Here is an 18,964-nt window from a genome sequence, read left to right on the forward strand (position 1 = left end):
ATATGGTCTTTTACAGGTGAGCCACACCGATTTTTTCATTTTTATCATAAACTGCACAATGTTGCACGGTTGACAGATACTGGTAGTAGTTTTATATGCAATCAAAATAAATTTAATATGTATCAGTAAGTGGAAAAGTGCAATGTAGTTGTTTTTTTTTTCAGTTTAAGAAGAAACAGCTAAAACACAAGTCCAAAGGATGAGCGGCCTGAGAGCTCTTACAGCAGGGAGAGCCAGTAATGCACATATAATAAAAACAACAATATTGCACCTCTGAGACTGACAAACATCTGTACACACAAATGGATATAAAGCTGGCAACATCTAGATTAAAAAATAATTCTTCTCATAAGAGTGTTATGAGTGTTAAAGCAAATAAAACATAACATACCATTTCATACTTTTTGGTTCAAACAGCCCTTCATTGAAGGTTACCCTGCAAACACATATATTACTCCCATTACTTTCACTTACATCATCCTCAGAGGAGAGGAGGAACAAACACAAAAAGATCCTCAAACTGCACATACTGAAACACTTCAGACAACCACACATTAAGATATTCACGTGTCGTGTACAAATAGATATTTTACTCAACGATATAAAGCTTTACATTCTCCTCCATATCCACCTGATTATAAATGAAAAAGCATCCATGATGGGTATTTTTTGCACTAAGTCCCTGCCTTTATGAAGAACCCTGTCTGTCCTCTCTGCTTCAGTTAGCATCTTTTCACATGGAGGACACTAGATTAATAGAGGGAATGCAAATTGGCGCACTCCCCTGTTTCTAATCAGCCACACTGGGATTGAAGTGGATGGCAAGTGTTGTTGTTGGCAGGCGGGGCCTCGTCACGACATTGAAATGCTCCCTTTCAATGGAGTTGAAGTGATCTCTGAGCGCCAACGTGCCCTCTCTTGCACGGTGGAGCCAGCCAGAGAGGAACGAAGAGTCAAAATGGGAGTTACATAAACATTTATCTCAGGCAGAGCTGCTGTGGAGGCAGGAACGCTCCCAGTGATTTGAGTCGGCAGAGCCAAAACAGCCCACAGATGTTGTGTTTCTTTTTTCTTTTTTTTCAGAAAACAAGACAAGAACCACAAAAATTAATCATAATAAAGCTCTGTAAGCTTGTGTGGCTAGTTGGAACATCAAAAAGGTCAGCCAGGCAAACTATATTTGTAAGAGTACGCTCCATTTTTTTCTGAAAGAGCACTCGTTAGAACTTGATGTTCAACTAGGACAATGAGATTTATGCCCTTAAATCAGCTCTGCAGCCAAGGATGATGCATGTTAAAATCTAGAAGGGGGGGGGGGGTGTGTGTAAAAGCAGCTTGAGTCGTTTACAGTCATCTTTTTAGTCTGCTCACCCTCGCCATCAAACAGCATACACTAATGAAATGCTCCAATTTCTGTCACATTGACTTCACATCACGTCAAACAGTACAGTATGATATAAAAGGAATAGGGATAGTGTAAGAGGATATAAAAACAACTCATAACAGAGTGGGGAAAAAGAAGCGTGAAATGACTTCGAACATGGAAATAATTACACATCACAGCACAGGAAAGGAGGAGAAAGTCATTTTGAAATGTGTTGAAGCAATGTTGATGCCCTTTCTGTGTGTCATCGCCAACAGAAGAGAAGAGAAGTTCAACCAGCAGGGCCTGAAGACTGTGAAGGCAGCACAGGACAGACTCCAAAACAAAGAAAAAAGCTTAAAAATGGCACAGACACGAGAATAGGACTGTGAGACGATAACAACGATTCGACCCCGAGACACCTATGTACAATAATAAAATGTCCAACAGAAAATCTAAAGCCCTGTAGTTCACTGAAGAGACAATACAGTTTCATTTACATGCTGAAGTCTGTGGTGATTATTGAAGATGGCATTTGTTTCCCTTCCTGTGATAGTTTGAAGATGTAACTATTCACCATGCATATACAGGTTTAAACAAAAAAAAAAGAAAAAAGAAAAGGAGGTTTTTTGCATCAGTTTAAAGCCAGCTGAAAAACATGTTCTCCACTTTTTTCCCGCAACATTAATCTGAACTTCTAATGATCCATAAAATCAAGTGGAGTTCCTTGTATCGGTTCACTGATGCCAGTCACAACAGCAAGCGGGTTGAGCAGTTAAGATAAGCAGATGTGGATCAAACACGGTGCCCAGAAATTCAACATTGGAGAAGGAGAAGGAGAAGGAGGTCACTCTGAGGCCAACGGGAAGCAAAAACAAAAACAGGCCTGAGTGTAAAAGTCTGAACATGAGCAACATATGTGATTTAAAACCTTGCGTCTCTTGGGCGTGTAAAACGAGAAGCTTGTAGTGTGTCACTGGTTTGAAGGAAAAAATGTGGATGACGTGGTGGAGTTTAAGACAAAAGCTCTGCTGACCGGAGCGTTGTTAAGACTCATGAAGGCTCGTCTTCATGAAGGTCCTCCAGCTCTCCTTCTCTGGGTCCATCTCCTGTGCTGCCCTTTCTGAAAGATGACATAAAAGAGCGAAAGAGGAAGAAGTTAATATCTGTAGTTCTTTTTAGGAATTCAAGCTGGACAACCGCAGCGAGGACAAAGATCTGAATGATCAAGCTATTAAGCTTATGTTTTAGGACTCCAAATGCAGCAGGGACACGCTTTTTACTTTTTCCATTACATGATGAAATGTTAAACACACAACAGGTTTTATCCATGTAACACAGCGTTAAATGACAGCAGCAGGGAGATGACAAAAAATCTCTGAGGTGACAGCTGGGGAAGAGGCTGCTCCGTCACCTCTCATGATAGGGGTAAGCAAAGAGTCAAAGGGGGTCTAAGATGAGGAGGGGCGTAGAGGCTGGGACAGCAGATGTTGGACAGACAGCGTGCCACCGAGTGTTACCTGAGTGAGGGGTGCAGTTTTAAAGTGGGCCGGAAAGGCCACGAGTCCCTGCAGCAGAGTGGGAGAAAAGATGGAGAAGTCACAGGAGGTGAAAGATACGGTGGCTGGTGGAGGTGAGTTCCCTTCTACACACTCCACCTGCTCATCATGAAGGTGCTTTATGTAGATTTTATTTAGTAAAAGTGCAGAAATGCCCAGAAAATTAATCCAACAACAGAATAATAATAATCTCAATTCTTATAATTGATTAAATGCTTAAGTCTGCGAGGAATTCACTTAAAAATAAGACATCACATTTTTGGAAATATTTTAAAGGGGCACTCCACCAATTTTAAAAATCAATTTGAGTCAACTAGTCATGGTTATATATATTCAGCCTGTAAAATCAGTCGTATAATGTTTTCAGTGGGTCTGAAAGAGCTTTACTTTAACCCTAATGATGTCATAGTGATGTCATCAGGGTTATCTTCACTTGGTTTTTACTACAGTACACATTTTCAGACAGACAGCCTGCGTTACAAACTAAGATCATGACTTTGATTTGAAAGACATACGCATTACAAGGCAGGGAAAGTACAACAGAGAATGCCATCAAGTTGCATTATGGGAAATGTAGGGTCTGGTGTTTTTGGAGCTTGAGTCATACTGGGGACTAAAAAGTCAGCATATCTCAGGCTCTGCTGCTTTGCTTTTGACCATTCGTTTTACAATGTGTCTCATGTGGAAGTGCTATATCACCAGAGTACCTCTTGTGTTAGTGCTAATAACTACATTTTAAAATAAATTGTGATACCATGGCATAAGAGATAATATGAGATCACTGTCATCTTGTTAAGCATTTTTTAAACACCACATTACCCACAAATTCTGTTGCTTCCTGATGTTTTTACTGTGGAGAAAATGATTTTGATAATGATCTTTCTGGTTGAAGCAGATGTTAAAATACTACCGGTTAGCCTTTAGGTTGCAGGTTATGGTCTTTTTTGTAGTCCTCCTATTAATCAGCAAGGTTTATGTTTCATGATGCCTGAGAATCAGAAACAATGAGCCACTCCTCAATTCCTGAGTCCTAGATTGTACAATGCCAATGTCTTTTCATGTGCAGCAGGGGGCAGTATTGTTTCAAACTCCCCCCACACCTTCTCTGGAAACACCTTCACCTTAGATAGCAGCTCTCTGCCTGCCTACCCTATAGGCAGGGGAAACCTAGGACTAGATAAAATAATCTAATAAAACCTTCACACTAAGACATTAGAGTCTGCTCCACATTCAGAGTAACAGTGGTACATCTTCATGACAAAGTCTGCTGGTCACACAACACGCATTACTGTTTCCAAGGGCACCCACAATTCAGCAGGGAGCAGCTATAGATGCTCAAATTTGCCCTCGGCGGTATATGTGGAAACTGAAAGATAGGATAAGACCATCAGCTATTTCTCCTGTGACGCTTTAAATCTATATAACAGAAAAACCAAGGTCAGCCTGAGGCACTGTGGTGTATCTTTATCATTCGCCATCACCCTGAATCCCTTTACCCTTGAAAGCTGAAAGCAACACATAAAGAAACACTTAGAAATGCTGTAAGATCCACCACATACAATGAAAGAATGAATTATGGTGCTATGGCAACACAAAGCAGCTGATGCTGCTGCAGGAATGAGTACTAGTTAACCTGATACAGCAGAAAGAGGAGACACGTGTGAGGTAACCATCAATATCAAAATCTCAAGCAATGTTGGCAATAAGATTGGGCCTGTGTGGCTTTATTTTTATTTTTTTATGTTCATGGATAAGATATGTAAGTGAGATTTGAAGATGGATATGTGTGAGGCTGTTGAGCTGTGTGGGCTTACATGAGCAGGCTGCCAGGTGCAGACATGGACCTCTCCTCTCTCCTACTCGGGCACTCAAAGGGATTACTGAAGGAGCGCTTTCTCAGCATGGCTTTAACCAAGATCTGAAACATTCACAGACACAGTTACAAAGACATGAAACAGGTTCTTTTTTGTTTTGAGCTGGTAGTTCAGCATAGGAACTTAGCTGAGTCAAGGAGTGGTACTGTTGCAGTGTTTTTAATGAACAGTGCAGAATTTAGTCAGGTTCTTGCATCAATGCTTGTATGTAAAATGCACCACATTGCTACTCTCGGAATACCTCAGGAAAAAAAAAATCACTAACAGATGTGCAGATTATCATTTTAGAATCAAATGAAGTTAGGCTACACAGCTGTGCCTGGTGTGTAGATGGGGAAATGCATTTATCGTTTCTGCTGCAGAGGGATTATTTCACCCATCCGCAACTCATACCCTATTAGTGTTTTTATAACACGGCCTATATATAACTGCAATCTGCACATCGCTGGTGCACAATCTGGTTCCACCCATTCAGTGAAGTGGTTCCTTTTGCAGTGGATGTAATGGTTTATGTGAAAAACACCTCTAACAAAGTAGAGTCTTAAAGGTGCAGTGTAGAATTTAATAGCATCAAACATAACAGACCAGGTCAGTGTATACTCACCTCAAGATAAGAATTATGTTTTCATTACCTTAGAATGAGCCTTTATATCTACATAGGGGGTGGGTCCTAAATCTAAGAAGGGTATCTGTGGCTGTGTCATGCAGACCTAAACGACACAACCACTCTACTACATGACCACACCCTAATGTTGTCATTGTAACGGCATGCTACATGACAAACCCCCCTGCCCCCTAACACTAACTCTAACTCTAACTCTAACTCTAATGATCTCACTACTCATGCCTAAACCTAACCGAGGGGTCATGAAGGGGTCATGTACCTACTGCAATCAGCAGATAGACTTACCCTTTCCAAAGAGGTCGCCATGTTGCGCCACCATTTTTCTAGAGTAGCCTAGAATAGACAAACCAAACACTGACTCTAGGGAGGGCCTGTGACATTTTTCGGGAGTTTCCATAGGTTCACCATAGGTTCTCCTACATGCTTAGAAGGGGAGGGTGAGGGGAGAGGTATCCAGTTGCTAGACTTCATTTGCTAGATACCACTAAATACCCTGCACAGTAGTCCTTTAACCGTAGTGTCCTATAAAACTGGATGTTAACAGTGGTTATTCATCAAAAGAAAATCTTTAAAGCTACAAGCATAAACACTTTTTAACTGGAACATCAAAATGACACTCGTGTTTAGATTTCAGAGTTGAAAAATGATGAGGAAGGCTTGTCCAGAAAGTGAACAAGCCTGCCTTCTAAAATATAAAATGACTCTCTTTTCTGCTCTGTGCTGCTCCTGTTATTTGTCTTCTGTGGCAATTATGGTTAACAGATGGTTGCAATTGTTAAGTAGCAGTTACTCTTGGGGTTTCACCATCCCTGAACATGATGAGTGTAAACATATCAATATGACACACGGGAGTTTAGTGAAACAGAAGACACTCAGCATTCCTTACCACTGCAGAGAGACTGGGAACAAACTTGACTGAGTTCTGGATGTCCTCCTCTGTCACCTCCACCACAGAGCAGTGCTCCTCCTCCAGAGGTAAGGGGTCAGTTCCTCCCTGGGTCACCCACTGGTCCATCTAATTACACAAACACATTAAACATGTCTTAATGATCATTTACAGGTAAGCAGTCTAATCAGGCAGCAGTTTGCAGCTGAACTCTGCAGGGAGTTTGGTTCACAACTACTGTGTGTATTGTTTCATATTTAAAATAGGGGTGATTATGGTTTGTATTCATAATGATTCAGCCCTTGTCTTTCATTACATGCATATTTTACATTGTTACTGAGCATTTTCTAAATCAAGGCATACTTGATTGGATTTATAAATTAGCTTTTTCTAATTTCTAATTTCTAAGCCAGAGAGCTGGCTGGTAGAATTCATTTTATCCATTAATTTCATTATGCTTCAAAAACCCGAAGGCAAAGACTCACAAGCTGTCGAGTCATACTCCATCACAGTGACCGACCTGTAGTACAAGTACAATGCTGTGGATCACTGATGTGTGCTTAATAGCTTCTGGAGCTCTATGGCACAAAGAAATGTGATCTATGACGCTTTGGCTAAACAAGCAGCATTTGTTAGTATTATCAATTCAGTGTTAGTGTTGGTCTTTGTAAGGGATTTGTTGACAATGATGTAAACATAGAATATCATTATTTATCCTTTCAAATCTCGGCAGATTGGGTGTTAGCAAAGGAAGTGGCTGCCCTAGTCAAAAAGGAATTTCTAATTAGAAACCATTCCTGTTCACACATTAAGTATTTCACATGTGAAAAAACACGTGCTACTAAAAGCATCACATGTGAAACATCTGAAGACACGCCTGCTCCTGAATATTTCACACATGAAATATTAAAAAAAAACACATTTGCCCCTCAAAAATTTCACATGTGAAAGGTCCAAAAACCACATGTACCTGTGAATATTTGACACATGCTTTAATTTGACAGTGATAACTAAACATGATATTGCTTTAAATGTGATAAAAATGTGACCAATAACTTTATGCAGTGACATTTTGTTATTTAAAGGCTTTTGCTGAGCTGTGTCATGCAACTCCTGAGTGTGTTTGTGCACAACGACATGCATGATGCCCTGACAGCCTAATTATCTCTTGGTCCATAAACACAAACAGAGTCTCTGGTGAGAAAATGACTCACTAACACATGATCAGACTGTGTCATGGAAACACGGTGGGGAGTGGGGAATGTCATCTGTCCTTGGCTGGTCTTGGACCTCCCTGCCCCTCAAATACTGACTCACTCTTTTAGCTTGTCTGTCCTCCATAGGGACAAACAGGTTTCATCATGCCCTGGAGCAGCACAGCACATCTAATGAACCCTATTGTATGTTCCACTCTGAGGTCAGAGTCATACATTGAGTCACTAGAGAGAAAAGCACAGTCCTGTTGTCTCTGAACACCAACACAATTCCTCTCGTTGTGATTGTGTTAAAATTAGCTGCCTGCTGTTCTGACAGTAAGTGACTGATCCCATGTTCTGCTTTATTCTATGTTACCTTGATCTCAGGGAGGGTGATCCTGGTGTCTGGGTTCTTATCCAGCATCCGCAAAATCAGAGTCCTCAGCTCCTCACTGATCTTTGGTCTGCAAGAAACACAACATAGAAATTGATGAGACTGTAGACACTGAAGTCATCCATGGCCCGAAGTCAAGTCAGGTTTATTCTGAACGAAACTTAACCAAAGACTCATTTTTAGAGGCTATAAGAGGTAAAGATATCTGGTATTTCAAAAAGAAAAAGCAGATTTTTTTGCAACAGGGTGGTAACTATTTACCTGAACCATTTGAAACAACCAATAGATAGAACATTGGTAGTATAAACAGTTAGTTGCCTGATGGTATATTGAAGTAGACAAAGTGTTCATTAGCAATTCACTTCATCTGTCTGAAATTAATAACAATCATTTCTTCTTTCAGCCTTCTCTGGTGATTCATGCCAGCTTCCACCTTTTACAGTATGGCTTTCAGATTTTCTAGCAACATATTTGATCATATTTGAAGTAATGCAGTTCAGCTTCCAGTTTTTTCAGCAGCACATTTGAGCTTTCACATTTGTCAAGCGAAATTCATTTCAGATTTCTACTCTCTTCTTCAGATTTATTTCGGCTGCCAGCATTCACATACATTTGTTTCCCATTTTCTCGTTATAATATAATAAATGAACAACTAAAACTTGTGTGATGCCTTACTACAAAAAAAGGAACAAGTCACTTTTAGAGTGGATGCATTCAAAGTGACACTGCAGCATGCATTTACATTTTTGACGGTGACAGATTTTCATACAATTCCTTCTGTGGACAAGAATTGCAAGTTTACCAAATCCCTGAAAACACACAAAACCTGCACTGTTTTTTTTCCTACAAGAATTATACTTGACAGTCAATCTGGTCAATCCACAGAACAGAGACTCCTTCCATCTATCAGCAGTTGTCTGAGAGCTGAGAGGACAAACTGTCTTCACCAGGTTGATTTACCAATTCCACAGTAAGGAATCGACAGTTTGTATTTATAGATTCATTGATTTTTATTCCCCCACCCATCGTAGTAAGTAGAGTGCTTGCAGCTGACAGGCAGACTAGGAGTCCAGTCCACTATCGATATACATATCTTTAATAAGGTCAACACATGCAGAACACAGAGAGAAGCTTTGTGTGACTTAAACAGCTGTTTGTGGAGACACGCTTCACTAAACATGCCAGAGGGAAAAGGAAAAAAAAGACTTAAGACGTGTGAAGAAGGGTGGATTGATGCATTTGATGAAAATGAAGCATGTCTGTTAAGTGACACACCAGCACTAGCTGTGCTATATGTGACCCCTCAGGTGACCCCACCTTAAGCAAGCAGTACCATATTTACACTCTGTGCAGTAAACCGTGGTGTTAGCTCCAAACGGGAAGCGTTAAAGTGTATCCTGTGCTAATCACTCAGCATGCTGCGTGTATGCTTTGAGTGAGCGGTGGAACGAGTGACAGACATGACGATGATGATGATGATGATGATGACCTATCGATCATTTTGGTGCCTGTTCTTGTTACACACCTGCAGTTGTTAAAAGCCTGCAGTGAAAGAAATAAGTGGCTTTTGAAATCAGTGAAAGCTATTTATGAGGTGTTTAGTGCTCTGGACTCAACAAGTTACTATAAGTCTGACACACTTGAAACAGTGAGATAACACCAGCGATATCTACAATAACTGTGTTATAGTAGCAGAGATTGTTCGTATCTCTGTAAAATATGTTCATGTGAGTTCAGCCATTGATCATAATGACATTAAATGCACTACAGCTTACAGTATAATGATCCTATCAGTGCTGACAACACACTGCTGCTGTCATTGATCGGCACAGCGCAGTGATCATTCTATTCGGTGATGCGTTACGAGGGCGGCGTTTAATGGTGGAGTCTGTTGAGCCTACCGGGGGGGAAGAACTTCCTATCATTAACATTACGCTCCCTGTCCATGTGTCCATGTACACATAGTGTAGCTGCCACTCACAGACCCTTCACATCTGCTGTGTTCATACTTCAGTCTATTTCTTGTTCTCTGTCTGTCCTGTCAACAAATTCACCAGAGACAATCTCCATTTTTTAACCTTTCGGGCCGAAGGAAGACAGGCTGCTGCTGATGTCCCTGTTAGATTTTTCAGAGCTTGTTTTGATCACATGCAGATGACATTTAGGATGTGCTGCCACTGACTACTGAATTCAACTCGTGCAATTTGTCTGAGACCACAGCTGTGTGAACATCGCCACCGTCTCTTTTCATGAAGCAGAGGAGAGTGAAAGAGGGAGGCGATGGACTTACATTTCTTGGAAATCCACAGGCTTTGTCCTTATCTTATTGTGCAGGGCCAATATGTACTCGTCGATAAATGGGCACTGCAGGTGGAGCAGAGGAAGGAGTGAAAAACACAAGGAAGGTAGATTGAATTACTGCTGTGCTGTGGAAAATCTATATCCACAAAGACAAAAAAAACAAAACAGCTTCTTGCACTCATTAAAATGAATGATGCCACATCATGGCTGCTTTAACAAAGCACTAAAAAAAAACGTGATATTCTGAGTGTTCTTGCTGAAGTGCTGCTGGGTGCTGTTAACAGGCATGTGGGACTGTGAAATCAACACTTAGCCCATCTTCTACTGCCACCTTTGCTGAGATATGTTAACCAGATGCTAATAAATAACAGGGAGAAAGATATTGTGTGGACTTGCCTTCCCGAAGACAAAACAGTAGAGAGTGACTCCCATGGCCCAAACATCCAACGCCTTTAAAGAAGAAAAAAGCAGTAGTGATGTTTAAACCCAACATAATGGTAAACATACACTGCACAAACAAACATGTTGACCTGCCTACTTTGATAAATGGGTCCTTTTTTTGGGGGACGTCTGCAATCAGATATCTCGGAGATGGATTTATGTGTTCTCTCTCTCTCTCTCTCTCTCTCTCTCTCTCTCTCTCTCTCTCTCTCTCTCTCTCTCTCTCTCTCTCTCTCTCTCTCTCTCTCTCTCTCTCTCTCTCTCTCTCTCTCTCTCTCTCTCTCTCTCTCTCTCTCTCTCTCTCTCTCTCTCTCTCTCTCTCTCTCTCTCTCTCTCTCTCTCTCTCTCTCTCTCTCTCTCTCTCTCTCTCTCTCTCTCTCTCTCTCTCTCTCTCTCTCTCTCTCTCTCTCTCTCTCTCTCTCTCTCTCTCTCTCTCTCTCTCTCTGAAATGATTAAACTAGTCCTCTGATTCTTTGCAATCTATCTCAATTCCATTTGTTATCAGACATGGCACCGTGGCTAATATGCTCTAATGTCCTGATGCACCACTGGGACAACTGAAGGGTTTTTTAGGTAACATACTGCACAAGTGTTGGATATTACATATTTCACTACTGATTTACACTAAAATCATACATGTTGCAGCATAATGGACACAAAGCTATATGGAATCTAGTGGGGATTGTTCACAAGAATCGATATACAGACTCTCACAAATTGCATTCAGTTAGATTATATGGATTTACTATGGAGTGGGTTGATAATCAAATCAAGTGGCAATTTATCCTCCACAAATATGTCTGATCACTGCTTTATTGTAAAAGTAGAATCCATATAATAAAAATGAATTCTTGACTCTGGTAATGCTGCTGGTTTCAGTAGTATCACTGACTTCCTCAGGCAAAAGACTGAAAATTACTACTTGCTCCTTGGATTGCAGGCGGCCAGCAAAGGTCTGAAAACTCATCTTGGTTTAATAGTTCTCATTTCAAAGCATGAGACCGGGGCTGACACCTGTGGTTGCTTTAACCACAGCAGCTTAGTTCACTAAATTGAAGCACATGCTCTGAACACTGTGTCAGATGAACACAAATAAAGCAGTATGTAGCATACTGATGTAGAATTTACTCACTTTTCCACTGAAGCTCTTGCGCTTGTCTGAGAGGGTCTCTGGGGCCATAAATGCAGGAGTGCCAGCTGTGCTGGACAGCATAGCGTCGTTGCCCTCAAACTGGTTGCTGACCCCGAAGTCTGCTATCTTCACATGACCATCATCTCCCAGTAACAAGTTAGAGGGCTTGATGTCCCGGTGGACAATCTTCTGGTAGTGCACTGAGGAGAAGAAAGAGAAAGTTAATCGTCCATTGTTAGAACTACCACCTCTGAGCTGCCATGAACCAGATGAACTACATCCTGATGATTTACAGACAAGCTCTAGTAATACATAACATGGTTAACACTTCCATGTTGTTCAAACGGGTTTATATGTTATGACTAATGGATTTATTAATGGTTAATCATTCAATTCATAATGCTTCATCGATCAGTTACCCTTTAAGTGATGTTTATTCCTTCTATTTAGTAATAATGCAGTTTTAAATGATAATACATAAATTCTTTCTAATAACCTTTCCAATAACCGTTATTAAAGGACCAGTGTGTAGAATGTATTGGCATTGAGTGGTGAGGTTACAGATTCTGTGCTACTGTAGGAACATGGCGAAATGACATAGCAGGTCCCACAGAAGAATACCTGCTACCTACTAATCTAATATAAAGACAGCAATTCTTCAGGTGATTACACACTATTTGAAACCAGAGGTGGGAAGTATTTATATTTGTACTTACTCAGATAGATTTTCCATGTGTCTGTACTTTACTTGAGTATTACCCCATACATTTGAACACAAACATCTGTACTTTCTACTCCTTACATTGTCAAAACAGACTCGTTACTTGGTTCTGTGACATTATAAAAAGAAGACATGATGTGCAAATAAGTGATAGAAAACCTATCTTTTCTTTTTCTTTTGGTGTGTGTGCTCTGTGTCGCTCTGGGCGACTGCTCATATCAAAATCGACTACTGGGAGGAAAGTCCCAACGATGTGTGCAGACAGTGCAGAAATATGACAGCAGCAGTAAGACTCCTATCATATGAACACATGCTGTACACTGTGCACAGTTTACACAGCTCTGTTATAACACTAATCTGTGACACTGTGAGTCAGTCAATGAGGAGCGATTAATGCTACTTTAAAAAATGAACACTGGCAGCCCTAATATTTATATATAGGCTATATACTGTATGTTCTGTCTGAAATTTGGACTGTGCAGGTTGTAACAAAAGAGGAAAACGATCCTATTTTGTATGCCGAGAACTTTTTTTGTTTTGTCTAGTTATCAAAAGAGGTATTGTGTATCATTTTTACTTGTGTACTTAAGTACATTTTAGAGCTTCTACTTTCTTACTTTTACTTGAGTAAAGGAGTTGAATCACTACTTTTACCAGAGTCTTTTTATACTCAAGTATCTGTACTTACAAATAAAGAATGTGAGTACTTTTGCCACCTCTGATTAAAACTTTTGAATATCATATACCATCTCTGCCAAATCTGTTCCAATCCATGCCACTAAATTCTACTCACCGCACCATTAATGCTTTGATAATAAATGGATTTTGGTCCAGCTTGTCTGGAGGTTTTCAGAGGACCTTCTTAATTAACTAAAGAGCTAAAGGAAACTGGAGCGTAACACCTACCAGGGGATTTTCTTACAACCTTGCAACCTAAACATTTCCTTATGACTCTTATTAGAAAGTGGTGCCCTAAAACATAAAAGATGTATTCTCTCAGGAAGCCTCAGTGCGCCAAAAATATGTCATAGCAATCTGCAAATTAGATTTTTATATTTCTTCTTCACAGTCATCATTGGGGAGCATTACATCCACAGCAGAATGTTATGGAAACTGGGTCATTTGTGGGCGAGAAGCCTCGTCACGCAGTGCGACGGTGCTAGACGGAAGGTCAGGGAACACCTAAATCATTAGTAATCATGCCGAGGGGCATCATGAATATCCACAGCAAATGTGAGGCCTAGTCTGCCATCACTTATTAAGATCACTTGCAAGAATTCACTAAACAGTTTCAGACATACCAGCTGACCGACATTTTTTCTATCTAGTGTGTAAAACGGATACAGACACTCTGATAACATTTAGTTTTATTGATATCATATCAAAATGAAACACTGAACATGCATGTACACTGCACTAAAGGAAAGCAGAGTGCATTTTTTAAACTAAAGTAAAGACTCAGAGGGATTTCAAGTTTCTGAAAAGTAGCATGTGGGAGAAGTCATTATTCTGACACTTAAGCAATCACTGGTCTGACCTTCGCCTGATTGCTGCAGTGTGAGAATGATGTGAATGCCTCGAGCTTCAGTTCATCTAAGTCTCCAAGTTAAGTACGTCTTTAAACCTTTACACTTAACAGCTGTCTGACGCTAAGCCTCGGACACTTCACTGATTGGATAAGTGGTGCCTTCTCGTCTGAGGAGGTCGTATTAGACACGAGGCACTTGACTTATTAAGAGGACATCCTTATTGCTAATAACACCCAAATTAAAAACACACATGAACAATGACCTGAGGAGCAGCGGGTAATATTTCACATCAGACTTCATTAGGAGCAAATCAACACATACTGATTACTTTGGGAATTTGCAGACGCCAGATTTCAATTTGGATAAGTGTCATCAAAGCCACACTTTGTATAATAATATGGTCTGAGTGACGTTGTACTTGTCAAGACAGTCGACAATAAAAGCCAAAAAAGCTTTTCAATCAGAGGAAGATGCTTCATCTGCCCTGCTGAAGTATGTATGAGCAGCAAATGTTATGTAGCCTTCTTGGGATCAAACTAAATATTAAAGAGTATCTTTTTATTGCACATGGTGACTGCTCTCAACAATGAAAATATGTACCGATGATCTACCAACAACGAATTGTGATTGTTCCTATCAGTCTCTGCCTCCTCATTTTCAAGATGGACCTCAAGGCTCAGAAAGAGGCAGCATTGATTCCTAATCATTAGGCTCATAGCCTGGTGAAATTGATCCACTCTAACAAATGAGCACACAGCTTAAGAAAGAGCATTTCAGTGAAAAGAGGTTTGATGCTGATGAGGTGGACAGCAGCACAACTGCAGCCAGACCCCAGCGGCATGGAAACAGAGGGTCAAGAACAGTCTGACCCTTTGTTCTCTGTGATAGAAAAAGAGGAATCCTACCATGCCACTCCTTTTTCTTTGAAAGATTAGTGACAGAGCAAGTAGAGTATCATAGTCTTTAGAAATGGAAGATCTAATACTTTTCTAACCACTTGAAAAACAGAATGCAGGAATAAATCTCTAGAATAAATTTATTAGATGAATTAAAAAATATTTCAGGTCATTTTGAGGCCACTTGTGCTCCCATTTTCCTCTGTATGTTTCCTCCATGCGTGAGATACTCACAGTACTCGATTCCCAGGATGACGTCTCTGAAGTATAACCTCGCCTGCTCCTCTGACAAAGGATTCTCTGCAGGCACCTCCATCACTGGACTACAAATCCACACAGGCAGACAGACAGTCAGGTAGTGTAGAAAACACACACACACACACACACACACACACACACACACACACACACACACACACGGGCAGAGAGGAAAACAAACCCACTGATTATGTTTATCAGCTGTTTCATTATTAGCACTGAAGTTTGACTCCAAATGGAATCCACATCCAAGCATCACTGATACTCAGCTACTGACTCTCTGTAATGATTCCAAACTCAACAGCAGCAGAATTGGCCTAGTATTTGTTTGGATCAGTGTTAATAAATCACACACTGTGTCACAAGTCTCAATCCAATATTTAATTATGAATCCACATTGATATTAATATGCACTACTGTACTTCCCTGGTTTAATTGTACTTAAAAGAGAAATAAATGGATACTATTCAAACAACTACTATAGCTGCACTGCTATCCATACACACACTATAAGCAGAAGAGAATCCTGCCATTTCAACTGGAGATCAACAAATAGATACAGCTATGCCATTAAGAACAGCATGTACTGAACAACACTGGATCTGCTCCAGCAATGCACACATGGACTGTCTTGAGCGAGGTGTTGTTTTTAATTCTCATATTATATTTGTACATTTTACAGCTGCAGCCATTAGTTGATTAACTGATACGACAGGAAATCAATAAGTAGGTATTTGCATGATCAACTAGTTGCTTTAGTCTTTTCTTTTTTTTTAAGCAAAAAGGCCAACCATTTGCTGTTTGGAGAAGATTACCTGTGTCATATGTGAGTCACCATTGTCCTTATGAAGTCATAAAGGCAATTTCTTCAGTATTTTCAGACTTTTTATAGACACACATAAAAATAATTGTTACTTGCAGCCCTCATAAACCTCGTAGGCAGTTCTTTTCCAATGGCTACCAAGAATACAAATTTGAGTGTAGGGCCGCCAATTACTGATTCATCGCTTGATTCATTAATCCTTCTACAGTCTATAAAATGTAATGAAACGGTGGAAAAATCCAATTAGAATTTACCAGAGCCCAAGGTAACATCTTCAAAGTGGCTTATTTTGTCCAAAACATGCTCAGTTTAATGAATTTAAACAGAGGAAAGCATATTAGAAACTAGAAACAGCAAATGCTTGAAAATGTTGCCCAAATGTAAAGATAGCAGTCGTATCAGTGTCACAGTACACATTTTGCATTATACTAGTTATTACTGGTATAACTCAATAACAGCTGTATTAATCATCTCAACTGTCTATCATCTTCCTGCCAGGAGCAACAAGAAAAAATTGTGTCTCACATTACGACAAAGCTAACAAATAGACCATATGTTCCAATTAACGGGGAAGACATGTGACCTACTGCAACACCGTCTACCCCCCACTCGTTTTCTTACGATAACAAAGGTCTCAGATCATTAGATATTCACAGAATGTAACAGCTCATGCATCAGGCCTTGGAACATTTTTAGCAGCTTACTGGTAATAACTGTGAAAACCTAAGAACATTATGAATCCCTTTGAAGTTTTGTGTCAGCGAAGAGTAACGAAGGAAGGAATACTCTGTAATGAGACCAATGGTGGGACAGAGGGATGAAGAAATCAGGAGGGGAAGGTAGAGGAACAGCAGGGATGAGCCTTAAATTATTGAAGGAAAAAAAAAAGGACATGTTCTCCACTCACCCTTTGGGCATCAGCTCGAACACTGTCAGAAAAAAGGAGAGAGATGGAAATAAGCATGAGACCAAAGATCATATTGACTCATTAATGCAGGCTTGACCACTGCCAGTTTATTGTCAATAACACTGAATTAGCTGAATGTGCCACATTAAGCATACTGTATGCAGAGTTTGACATGTCCCACTAAACAGGCGTGTTAACGGTGGCACTGCTCTGGCACTGCTGATGGAAGGTTTCTGCATAATGCCTGAGCCCTGAGGTGGTGTGAAGGGAAGCCAGAGATGATCTGAATGATGAATAACTTATACGAACACTTGTTGGTGGCATATGTGCTGAGTGCCCACGGCTGAGAGAGGGCAGAAAATAGGGGAGAGAAAGAGAGAGAGAGAGAGAGAGAAAGAGAAAAAGAGAGAGAGAGAGAGAGAGAGAGAGAGAGAGAGAGAGAGAGAGAGAGAGAGAGAGAGAGAGAGAGAGAGAGAGAGAGAGAGAGAGAGGGGAGATTTGGACAAATAAAATAAGGTCTGCATACCCATGTGAAGGTTGTCCTCCGCTGGATCGTCCAGCACCTGCAAACAGCAACACAAGATTCATGAATGGAGACTAGTAACATGTCCAATGTATTATTTATGTCTTTTAACTTGCTCGGAGCAGTTTGCAAAAATGATTTTTAGAAATGATAGTAACTCTCACACACACACACACACACACACACACACACACACACACACACACACACACACACTTCATAAAAAAACAAACAGTTGTAGGACATTAACATTCATTGTAGTCATTTCATGGGTCTCAGTCATTATTTCTAATAAGTCAGTGCAATTTATTTCAGGTTGTGAGTCATTTTTTCCATTTTCCTCCTACACTTCCTGTTAAATCCTGTACAAGGTGCATCCTCGCTAATCCCTAAACAAAAGATTTCATTTTGTTTTTTTGTCTTTACAGATTTTTTTTCCAGCACTGCTCTTTTAGGGTTCATTTCCACTTCTTCAGTTTGGGACCTGAACAAAATGTATGCAGGCAGATTATTCCCCACATTTGCTCTAGTAGGCTCCTACTCCTACAGATGTATTTCCTGTTAAAACAATACCTATTCTGTCCAAGTATTTGCATTGGTAATGACACTGATATTCTTACGTGTATACATTTTATTGTTGTGTTCTCTAAGCTCAGACTCCCATTTATCTTAATTTGCATGCTATCTTGTGCCATACTGGCAATAACATGATGCCATTTTATAACTGATGTGCTATTAATTCCTCCTTTCTGTGTAGCAGTTATAGGTGATGGTTGCTTTTGAAATAAACATGAAGCAAAAAATCTCTCCCTCATTGAAGGGGACTAAAGCACAGTTATAAGTGAACTGTGATGACAACGGCCTTCATATTTTAAAAACTGGTTGAAAAAATGGGCTCTTTTCTTTGTGCTCATGTGAAAGCAGCTCAGAATTCTTCACAGTTAGAATATTGGGTTGAGAGCTGTCATTTAAAACAGCAGCTCCACTACGGTTTGTGCAAATCCACAACCGTGCAGTGGACGGTTGGTTGGGTTCATGAAAACAGGTGCTCCCATAGGGCTGCACAGGGCCCATACTTTGCTCCTGTGAGACAGACCCTCACAGGTCCCAAAAAACACGTAACACACGTTCCATGCTAAGCATATGTTTGCCGGAAAAACAAGGGCAGGAACACTGTTTACTCACGTCAGTTTAAACGGAGTGTGAATCAGTCAATAACTGAATGTTTGCTCATACTTTACTTAAATAAATACTCTTCCTTTTTCATTGCACGTTGTATTTCTTTGTTCGGGGTGAAAATACAAAAAGCTGTAATGGTAAATGAGGTGTTGTGTACAAAGGGCAAACCATTAGCTGTTGACTAGTGCAGTGACTAAGATGCATTAAAAGGATATGTTGATTTATGGGGTAATAGAAAAAACGAGAGTGTGGGATTATAGTAAAAGTGTCACTCTCTTAACATCTGCATGCCTGAGCAAACGTTGGGACAGTTATACCGTCTCTTCCCAGCCATCTGGGACAAATGACCATATCATT

General features: G+C 40.3%; 1 protein-coding gene across 1 annotated transcript in view; it reads right to left on the reverse strand.

Annotated features, from left to right (window-relative positions):
* Nucleotides 1-1,362: 1,362 nt before the first annotated feature.
* camkk1a (calcium/calmodulin-dependent protein kinase kinase 1, alpha a) overlaps nt 1,363-18,964 on the reverse strand; it is a 34,779-nt gene continuing 17,177 nt past the window's right edge. The window contains exons 6-15 of the mRNA XM_053331432.1: nt 17,432-17,468; nt 16,906-16,927; nt 15,152-15,240; nt 11,772-11,971; nt 10,595-10,648; nt 10,188-10,261; nt 7,880-7,967; nt 6,308-6,436; nt 4,737-4,840; nt 1,363-2,486 (exon numbers count right to left, since the gene is read on the reverse strand). Coding sequence (XP_053187407.1) covers nt 2,417-2,486; nt 4,737-4,840; nt 6,308-6,436; nt 7,880-7,967; nt 10,188-10,261; nt 10,595-10,648; nt 11,772-11,971; nt 15,152-15,240; nt 16,906-16,927; nt 17,432-17,468 — 867 coding nt within the window. The 3' untranslated portion in view covers nt 1,363-2,416. The remainder of the gene's footprint in view (nt 2,487-4,736; nt 4,841-6,307; nt 6,437-7,879; nt 7,968-10,187; nt 10,262-10,594; nt 10,649-11,771; nt 11,972-15,151; nt 15,241-16,905; nt 16,928-17,431; nt 17,469-18,964) is intronic.

The sequence above is a fragment of the Scomber japonicus genome, chromosome 13 (genome assembly GCF_027409825.1).
Source record: "Scomber japonicus isolate fScoJap1 chromosome 13, fScoJap1.pri, whole genome shotgun sequence".
Taxonomy (NCBI): domain Eukaryota; kingdom Metazoa; phylum Chordata; class Actinopteri; order Scombriformes; family Scombridae; genus Scomber; species Scomber japonicus.